The sequence below is a fragment of the Telopea speciosissima genome, unplaced genomic scaffold (assembly GCF_018873765.1).
Source record: "Telopea speciosissima isolate NSW1024214 ecotype Mountain lineage unplaced genomic scaffold, Tspe_v1 Tspe_v1.0525, whole genome shotgun sequence".
NCBI lineage: Eukaryota > Viridiplantae > Streptophyta > Magnoliopsida > Proteales > Proteaceae > Telopea > Telopea speciosissima.
Genome location: NW_025317861.1, coordinates 1 through 10288, shown reverse-complemented (window position 1 = coordinate 10288; position 10288 = coordinate 1). Strand labels below are relative to the sequence as shown.

At 37.1% G+C, this 10288-nt stretch overlaps 1 protein-coding gene across 1 annotated transcript; it reads right to left on the bottom strand.

Annotated features, from left to right (window-relative positions):
- Positions 1-431: 431 nt before the first annotated feature.
- Positions 432-9601, bottom strand: LOC122648166 (vacuolar protein sorting-associated protein 35B-like). Its single transcript, XM_043841411.1, has 12 exons — positions 9404-9601; positions 8976-9215; positions 8814-8879; positions 8485-8574; positions 8248-8337; positions 4360-4449; positions 3878-3946; positions 3629-3709; positions 3372-3479; positions 3184-3287; positions 1307-1420; positions 432-1211 (listed from the first exon to the last, which is right to left on the bottom strand). The coding sequence occupies exons 1-12, from the start codon at positions 9584-9586 to the stop codon at positions 1001-1003; spliced, it is 1446 nt and encodes a 481-aa protein (XP_043697346.1). The 5' UTR covers positions 9587-9601; the 3' UTR covers positions 432-1000.
- Between the last annotated feature and the right edge of the window lie 687 nt (positions 9602-10288).

The window sequence follows — 10288 nt, the reverse complement described above, 5'->3', positions numbered from 1 at the left end:
CTTTTCCAATTGTGCTGATTAGGCCAAAAGCCTTGTTAAAACTTGCAAAAGAAACTGATAGAAATTTGTCACACCTTTTTTTTAAGAGAGATCTATGACCTTCGGCATAAATTCTGCAATTTATGGGAATTGATCCCGAAATATTGAAAATTGAAAATCCTCATAAAATAGGGATTAGTGGCCCCTACGTGGGGACCACATTTGAATGCCAATCATGCTGCCACAAGGCAGCTAATTTTCTTCCGATTGCGATGACACCGGCTCACACTAACACCCCCTACCCACGCCAAAAACAAAAAAGAGCGGGAGGGAGGGTGGAGGTAAGGGAATTTGCAGCATTCCATAGATGAAAAAAAAAGGGGGGGGGGGGGGGGGAGGGGGAGGGATTTGAAGCAACGGATATGTAAAAGATGACAAATATGTGCAAAAGTACAGAAGAATCATCTTTTAACTGCCCTTTCTGTTATACACTGAACCTTGTATAAGAAGTCACTTTACAACATCAACCTACCATGGTAACCTTTTGAACGGGGTAAAAATCAAGTTAAAGAGAGGAGAGGGGTGGGGAAGGAGAAGAAAACAATGTTTTGACCTTCAAATAGTTAAAGGTCATTCATGATGTCTCGGTGCGGGACTAGCAACAGCAGGGGAAGGATACATAGTTCCCCAACAAAGAGAGAGATTACCAACAAAACTCAGTGTGAGTGGCAACAGCAGAGAAAGGATACATACTTCCCCACCAAAGACTCACAATGCCGACAACAGCGCACACTGCATTGGATCAGTACAAGGTACAACCTTTCTTTTCACTTTTGGGGTCCTCACCCCTTCTGTCCACAGAGATGTTTCACTTTGTAAAGAAAATGGAGAAAAGGCAAAATGAAAAAGCTCTTTCATTTTGTTGGAGGAGAACAGAAACCAAGCCTTAGAATCATTCTGTACCCCTCACAACACAACTAGCCGCAGCTTTACATCCTGGAAATGTCTACCTTCATGCAAATCAGTCCTTGATGGGCTCATATTTTTCACCCATTGCACCACCTTTCTGTTTCTGGAACTGAATGTATCGCAATGTGCTGGCAAAAAATGCTTCTGCAAATGGATCTGATGTTGTTGTATCGCTTTGCATCTCTGTCGTGATTAATTCGATCAGGCCCTGAATTGCTTCACTAGTGATCTGAAGGTTCCCTTTCTCAAAGAAATAAAGATACCTAGAATTAAGATAAGAGGAGGTTTGTCAGACCCTTCAGCAAAAAACAGCCAAAAGATTACAAAGAACAGTAGTTTCGGTTCTGGTTGAATCTACTTGTTTAGTATTTCAATGAAGAGTGTGACTAGTCCACTGCTACCCCTTGTCACATTGGCCATCTGTTGAGCAGCATTTGCAATCCTTAATGCACGCTTTAGGCACAGCAGGACCCTGGAGAAAGGAAAGAAAATGAATTGCCATGATTTATTTCCTAATTGCCAACATATGAGAAACTACAGGCACCAAGCTTGAAATATCCACCAGATAAATCCCCACCAAGACTAATTGCTGAACGACCAATGGCATTTAGTGCTCCTTGCACTACTAGAAGATAGAATCCTTACAGATAACAATGATTACATACAAATGAAGCCAGAATGAGAAGTTTTAAACAAGATTGTTTCCAACCGGTCTCCCAGCTAAGGTCAAGTGGTCAGATCTAGGTATCCAACAGGCATATCACACACTTTAGCTTAATTTGATCTTTTAGCCAACTATCAGAAAGGAAATCACAAAAACAAGTGCAATAATACCTAGGTTTCAAAGTCTCCTAGAAAAATCTCAAGAGTCCGGGCTTCAGCCCCACATAATTTGTTATAAACATTCACTAGCAGCATGTATAAAACTTGGCCAGGTTGGATCCAAAGTCTGTTCAGGCTCAGCCCTAGTTGCACACATACACACAGGGCTTTCAATTTTCTAACTTCTATTGCTCGCATTTTTCTTTGTACACATTTAATGCCAACAAGAGCATCTTAATTTTACAAAAAAAGAGGTTATACCAATTATTAGGAATAATCTAACCATCAACCCGAAAAAAAAATGAACTGGCATACCCTTAACTGGACGTTATAGTTCAACCACTAACCATCAAATACAAATCCAATTTTTTTCTTCTTGTTCGTTTTTCTTTTCTTTTTTAGACTAGACACTCATGTATTAGATACAAGTCTGTTATTAAATATTGGCAGTCATTTCTGAAAATACAAGTCTGTTATAAAACTACCAAGACATGTACCAAGTGGTTGCATTACCACCTGATTGAGGTTTTCTTTTTTTTCTGTCTTTGGGAGAAGTTATACTCATCATAATACTCAAATTACAATATTCATACATGCTAAAGAAGTTTAATTAATGAGACTCAAACTCAACTCAGCCTTATCCCAACTAAAAGAGGTCAGCTACATAGATCCTTTTTCTCCAATCAGCTCTATTGAAAGCCACACTAGTTACTATCCCAAGCTATGCATGTGTTCCCTCACTTCTCCTAGGATCATTTTAGGCCTACCCTTGGCTCTTTTAGCTACTTCAATCTGAATCAAATCACCCTTTTGTAGTGTAACATTCAAAGGCCTCTGTTGCACATGCCCATGCCAACCTCAAAACCCTTTCTTGCAACATATCATGTATCGGAGCTACTTCTAAATTAGCTATAATTTGTTCATTCCTTATTTTATCTTTTTTACTTTTACCACTCATCCATCTCAACGACCTCATTTCAGCTATACACTCTGTATTAATGAAACTAATTGGTCAAAAAAAAGGTGCAGCAAAGGGTAAGAAAATTTACCTATACAGTGATTTGTTAGGAAATTAATTAGATTAATAGAACGCTACCCGGTCATGCGCAAGGCGTGACGACCACGTCTCGACACAAAAAGCGCCTTGGGCGCCTGGAAATTCCGCTTTTACATTGGGGTAAGGTAAATTTTCACAACAGAAAAAACAAATAAATAAAACAGATATAAGTAAATTTATTGGTTACATCCTACTCATATAACACTGGGCAAGATCCTTAGGGCAATGAGCAAGCTGCTTTATTAGTGCACCTTACCCCAGATGAACCCTTCAACAACATAAAACAAAGCCACATGCATGAATTAACATATTAGTGCATGTGTATAAATGCATATGCCAAGTGTACAGAAATGCACCTTTCTCCATCCTTGACACCATCCTGTTCATTGACCCAGAAGAGATGCGAACATGCATAAACTGCTTTGCACTGATCAGGTTTCTTTAAAAGTTTTGCTGAATACTGATCAATTAAAGAAAAATTTATTATTAGGGTTACAGCATTACTCGGCTATGGCTCAATAATCAGATGTGATAGAACTATTACCCCTGTGGCCTTATGTGTGAGCGTATCCCTGTTCTCAACACCAAATACATTCATCCTCTGAAGAGTCCCTATTATTAGGTGGATTGCAGTTACCTGTGCTTTTGAATCCTACAACAATGTACACATCCTTGTGAGCAAACTACAAAAATTATAGTGTAACTTGATAAGTAATTTGATGGAACTACGAATTTCCCCTGAAGGAACAAGTAAAGCAGATCCAAGCCCCCTAAAAAGAAACAAGGCTCCAGATCAATTACCGCAACTTCTTCTTCATACAAGATAAACGCTTGGGTGAAAAACTCATATGCAATGGGTTCAAGATCACAGTCATTGGCAGCCTGCATCCAGAAACCAAGAGCCAATAAAAATTAGCACAAATACAGTTTGAGCAAATGCAATCCTGTAATGTATATCAGTCATGCTGCAGCACTTGAAATTATATTGTACGGTTGACCAGAAAAAATTGCAGTTGTGTCAAAATCTTTAAGCATGACATTTAGACATACCTCAGCACACTGCAAGTACAATCTCAGCGCAAGTTCAGGTGCTGGAACAGATAACAAAGCCTCAATAGTCTGAAACAAAATTTGATGATTTTTTGGTAAATAGATTAAATCATTAAAGAAGGACAACTGGACAGCACATTCAATCGATGAGCTGATACAAACAACAGACAAGACATAAGAGCTTTCCATGTGAAGATTATGAAAAAACAAAAAAAAGGAAGCACCCTGAGGTGGTCTAGTTTTTTACAATATATTCTTCCATCTCAAATCCTAGAAAACACAAAGACCTTGCAAGAAACTTTAAACAAACACGAGATCATTCTTGATCACTTTATTTGAAAATACCATGGGGGATAAAGTAAGAGAAAATGTAAAAAATCTATAAGTTTTGCTGTGCTAACACAAATGATGATTAACCAATTTGGTTTATTGCATCACTACAGCCACTTAATGAATGTCATAAGCATCATAAGCAGAAGTACCTGATGCAAAAGCTGAAAAATTTTCTTAGGAGTTGCGGGTTCATCTTCTCCAGCAACTTCACCCTCCTGACTTTGCAATCGCCTGACCAACTGCAAAGAAGAGACATATTCAAAAGATCATCCAAAATTTTCTTGGGAGAAGTTAATAACAACTGAGTGTGAGCAAGATAAAGTATTCTCAGAAGAAGTTAATAACAACTGATAATGTGAGCAAGAGCAAAATGAGCTTTTTGGGACTTCAATGTCCAGGATATCAAAGCAACACTGTTCAAATTTACTGAGAAAACCTTAATATATAAATTCTTGCTTTTCCTAAAATGATATAGAGGTTCAACAAAGTCATTCATACAAAGCAAAATATAAATAAATATAAAATCATATGGAGGTTCAATGCCCTTTCTGATACAGTTACATCCAGTAGGGGTAGTTTGGGTGTTTATCGCACTGCGGTTAATATTGTATTTTTGAAGTTAAAACTAGATAGGAGTTTAGATGCCGATAGATAAGAGTCCAAGTTAATTTTAGGTTTCAGTTTTAGAGTTTAGTTTGGATTTTTTCTCTCTTTTATATATGGCTGTAATCAACGATTAAGGGGATTGATTGAGTAAATATTGAATTGGAGTTTGTCTCTTACGACTGTGGTGCTGTGTGACCGTGCTTTTCCTCTTTTCCGATTTCTTATTCTCCCTCCCCCCCCCCCCCTCCAGGTACAATCTACTTCCTCCTTTATTATTCTTCTCTATTCCTTGTTAACATCGTGTTCTTTTATTTCCTCCCTGCTGTGATCGAAGTAGCAGAACTGTGAGAGATTTGTTTGACCTCTCTTACCCCTCTTCTGTTTTCCTTCATATTGGAGGCATAGTTTACTTACCCATAGGCAACCCTAACCCTGAAGTCTTGGTCCCTAAGATCCCCCTCAGCTGTGAAGACTCAACCCACCATCAGAAATGGTCCCTCTAACTTCCACCAGTTGAGCTTTAGCCACTTACTTTTACAAAACTATTTGATCCCAAGGATTTCTGTCGGTTGATTCTAGGAGGCTTAGGAGTTACAAATCCAACCCCAAAGTTTCACTTTGATTGGATCACCAGTTAGGGAGTTTGATGACTTGGAAGAATCCTGGTTTTTTCCGCTTAGTATTCTGGTTTTCTCTTCCTATCATAAGGTGGAAGAAGACCATGGTGACAGGTTGTTAAGTGTCACTGTATCCCCTCCTTTTCCAAAATTACCCCTCTTTTACTCTAATTCTCTTTTGTCCTTTATTTTTATTCTGTTCCAAGTTGGTCCCTACTCTTTAAATCCTATTACCAGTCGTCTTTTTATTTAGCCTACCTTAGTAATCCTCTCATGATCAGAATATTTACAGTTCTGCCACTCTTCTTATAAACCTCAAAATAATTACTGTTTTGCCACTAAGTCTATTATTTTAGTGTTCTCTTATTCATGTGGGCCCATAGCGATTCATAATAGGGTTTTGAAACCCGGGATCACATCACTCTTTCTCTCTGCAAGTTGCATTCGCGCTTGCAGACAAGCATTTAACATGGTTTTTTCCTGTTGTTGGGGGGGGGGGGGGGATATAATTGACTCTCCCATATGTTGCAAGTTTGGATGTGTGGAAGAGTTAAAGGGTCAACACTACTGAGGGCCTCCATGCTACTAAAAACTGACTATATCTTGCATGCAACAATCTACTATGACACCATTTGATTTACCACACACAGGTGTGCACATGTGTACACAAGCATAGGCAAAGAATACAACGACAACAAATTGCATTCTCACTCTTAGACAAGCATTTATCAGTTTTTTTTTTATTTTACTGTTTAATTTCATAATCTAATTGGGAAAAAAATCTTCATTTCTCTCCCATGATTTTCAGTTACACTTTAATATCCCCTTCTCAGTTTTGTGCACTTGCAGCCTTGTTGTGGTACAAGCAAATCAAAATCTACATATATTGACTCAAAATTCTGAAAGATATACAACTTTTAAAAATATGTATAGACAAATTAGAAATCTAAATATGTCTACTGTTGAATCAGTACCTTTTTTTTATATAAAACAGAACCAACTCCATAAACAAGAATTAAATATGTGAAATGATGTTCTTCAATAGTTCACTATCCAACAACAGTACTGAGCATAGGCTCATTAACTAGTCTACCACCAAAACTGAAGAATTAGATGAGCATTCATAACCCATTACTGAAGCACCATCGAACAATGGAGCACAATTTAACTGCACTACACAAGTTGATGAAAGCTCCGATTCTAAGTACAGCTTACAAAAAAAGAACACTGATTTTAGCTCATAAAATACCCATCAAGGGGATGCAATAGTTGGAATTTACAAGGAGCATATTGAAGCTCTTAAAATTGGGGGAAACCATGTTAATTTACTCTGCAGTTAGCTCATTTTTTTCACTGGCTTTTGTACTTTGACAGTGTTTTATAACCAAGGTTCGAAAACTCGGGTCTCGGTGCCAACTCGGACCCTTGAAAAACCGAGTCGAGTCAAGATCTCGCTCGGCGAGATCTTGGCGAGTTGTTGCACTTTTTTTTTTCTCGACTGGAAGCCTCATCTCGGTGGGTTTTAGACCTAGTTTGGGTCTGAAACTTGGTATTAGCCTATTTTAGGCCATTTAAACGCAATGACACTATCAGATTTTGCAAAAACTAAGTCCAAATAGGAGTTTCAATTAGTAGGAAAGAAGGACAGACACTTATGCTAGAAACCAGGACAGACACAGGACAAACAAACTTATTTATGCCTAATATCATTTAAGTAAATGATATTGCATTTACTTAAGATATTATTCATAAATAAGCAAATACCCCCCTATTTGAATCCAATAAAAATAGTTAAAAAATCAAATTCCAAAAGGAAAAAAAGTCAACCCTCCAGTTCCCAAGAACAAAAACTGGATTTTCGGCGGTAGTTGCAATTTTCAAACTTTCTAACGCAACTGGATTTTGACAGCATTCGTGCACACCGAATTAAGTTTGACCGGTACATAACTCTTTCAATATAAATCAAATTTTAGCAATCTTGGACTTGTTGGAAAGCTTTGTTTTGAAAGCTTTCCACCAAGTCCAAGATTGCTAAAATCTGATTTATATTGAAAGAGTTATGTACCGGTCAAACTTAATTCGGTGTGCGCGAATGTTGTCAAAATCGCTCTGAATGGAAATAATTTTTTGGACATCGAAACAAATGAATATTTTACCACACTTTTGGTTTTTAGCAATGTTTTATCATAATAAGATTTATGGAATTTTTAGATTTGAGAAAAACCCCAGCATTAGAAAGTTGAAAATTGCAGCTACCACCGAAAATCCAGTTTTTGTTCTTGAACTGGGGGGTTTACTTTTTTTCCTTTTGGAATTTGATTTTTTAACTATTTTTATTTGGATTCAAATGGGGGGGTATTTTCTTATTTATGAATAATATCTTAAGTAAATGAAATAAGTGTCTGTCTTGGTTCCTGGCATAGATAGGTGTCTGTATACCAAGAATTTCCAGCAAGATCTCGAGATCTGGCACTCATGTAAAGGACCTAGATGGGCATTTGCCTATGTCAAACCGAGATCTCGCCGAGAAAATGCACTTTTAGAATGCGTATGTGATCTCGACTCGAGATTTTGAAAAACCGAGAAACTCGGCGAGATCTGGCGAGTTCTCAAACCTTGTTTATGACTAATGAAATAACATGGAGGAAAAATAACAAAATAAGTATGGCACTTCCCAGGAGTTCTGCTTCTTTTTCATCTTTCAGCAGCACACTATAATTTCATTCTATTCAACTCCAACAAATTTCAAACCATCAAAAAATTTTTGACAGTAAGAGTAACAGTTGGCGAAAGTGGGATGCAGAAGAACCAAACCTTAAGGGCAGAAAAAATTAGAGGAGGAACAGTGAAAGGCAGTCGTTTTAGTCCTCCAGCCAGAATATGCTTCCTCACAGTACATATAATCTGAAATTCAATACATATTAAAATTACGACCATTACTAAGAACAGACAAAAGGTGTTCTGACAATATAAAATTTGGAAATAAGGAGGGCAACATCAAGAGTTAAGCAATAGTAAAACATGGATTAAAACCTTCAGTGCATCTACTACCTTTAACATCTCCTCAGGATCATCATTATAGAGCATGTGAATAAGACGAGCCACAGAATTTTGCTCCTCCTTGAAATCCTCTTCATCAAGCTATAGAAAGAAAGAGAAGCAATACATAGAATGTTATTTATCACCATTATAAGCCACTGGGAAATTACAAGGTTTAGTTTAGAAGAAAGGAAATAGTAGGAAAAGGAAATAAAACTAACACTAGTCGATAAAGAAAACATCAACCAAAAACCTGGAAGAACATGCTAATAATTAAATGCAGATCTCTTTATCTTCTACAACAACACATGGATGCAGTGATTAGAACTCAATATATGCACCTCTTCAACAGGAGACCCATCCAAATCCTTTATAAGCCCCTTTATTAGTTCAAACAATGCCTCAACCTATAAGAAGAACCACTCCAATGTTAAAAGAGGCATTTATCATTATTCCTAAACTTTTTTTGGAGGGGGCTGGAACAACAGCAAATAGAAGCACACCTTATCAGCAGTTGAAATGCAAGTGTTATTTTTCATAATGCTTTGAATAATAACCACTGCCATGACTTTATTTGTAGCATTGTCAAGGTGATCCATCACTCGAGGATAGTTTGAAAGATTCAGAGCAGTCACAATATCATTATATTTCTCCAAAGGAGCACTTAGAAGTGCAACAACTTGCTTTGTTGCTCTGCTATCTTCAAGTCTTGGTTTTCCAGAAAGTTTCTTAACACAATCTCCCTGTAGAAAAATATCCCAGAGATAAATCTTCGTCATTGTGTAAACTGTATACTGATTCATGCCGAACTATAGAAGTTCGTTGGTTAACTCTAGATCCCACAGATAACCACATCCATTAATGTTGAGGCTACAGGGACTGAAAAATTATATTATCAATATTGTGAATGCAACTTAAAAATGAAGCATACCAGCACTTGATCCACATAATCAAGCCGATCCGGATGGACACGAAGAGTAAATGTCAGAAGAGATACATACAAAGTTATAGCTCCAACAACAGGCATATCAACCTGTGCTTCTATCACCTGAATACAAATACAATCAGCTGAAATCCTAAAGTTCTCAATAAAAAGCTCATGTTCTACATGCATGAATGAAGGAGATAGGAAGTATGAACCTAAAACAATAGAAAAGGCAAAAGATAGCAGCTTTGAGGGACATCATGTTAAATAATATACATACAAAAAGTACAAAATATAAAAGCATTCACTGGTACTCTGAGTAAAAATGCACCTCCCAGTCAACTGAGCTATAATGGTGATGGAATGACTAGACTTACGATTTTCAGAACAAGGAGAGATATATGACTACCACACTAAGAACTGTTCCAAATAGACTATAAGATTCCAGTGTTAAGAAATGTGAAACATAGAGCTGCGCAAATGCATAGAAGCAAACACAATAAGATTTACCCCCATACGCAAGAATCAATTCAGGTCATGAAAGCTAATTGCAAGATAGGTATTTTTCCTCAATTCAAAGGGAGGTTTTAGAATGAACTAAATGTCAAGATATTTACGAGTCCAGCTCAGCAGTTGAACCATCTATACAATTGATCATAAAATTTAAAAAAAAAAAGGATTACATTATGAATAAATATTAGTTACAGCTTCTCACAAATGTCAAATTGTGGTGGTAGTAGTTGAAAAATATTAAGCATGTTGTGCTTGTGAGTTCAAGACTCAATGCCTCAATGGTGGTAAATATATGATATTTCAATACAAATCAAGAATGGGTTTGATTGTTTGCAGTCAGGTTTGAATGATTCAACTGACTGGTCGCCATTCCAACCA

Bases quoted from the DNA above. Each gene is read 5' to 3' on its own strand.
- LOC122648166 (XM_043841411.1), bottom strand. From the start codon at position 9,586: ATGCATGTAGAACATGAGCTTTTTATTGAGAACTTTAGGATTTCAGCT. The intron at 3,947-4,359 runs GTACTTCTGCTT...ATTTTGTTTCAG, and splicing joins TTTTTCAGCTTTTGCATCAG to ACTATTGAGGCTTTGTTATC. The intron at 1,212-1,306 runs GTAGATTCAACC...TCTTAATTCTAG, and splicing joins TTCATTGAAATACTAAACAA to GTATCTTTATTTCTTTGAGA.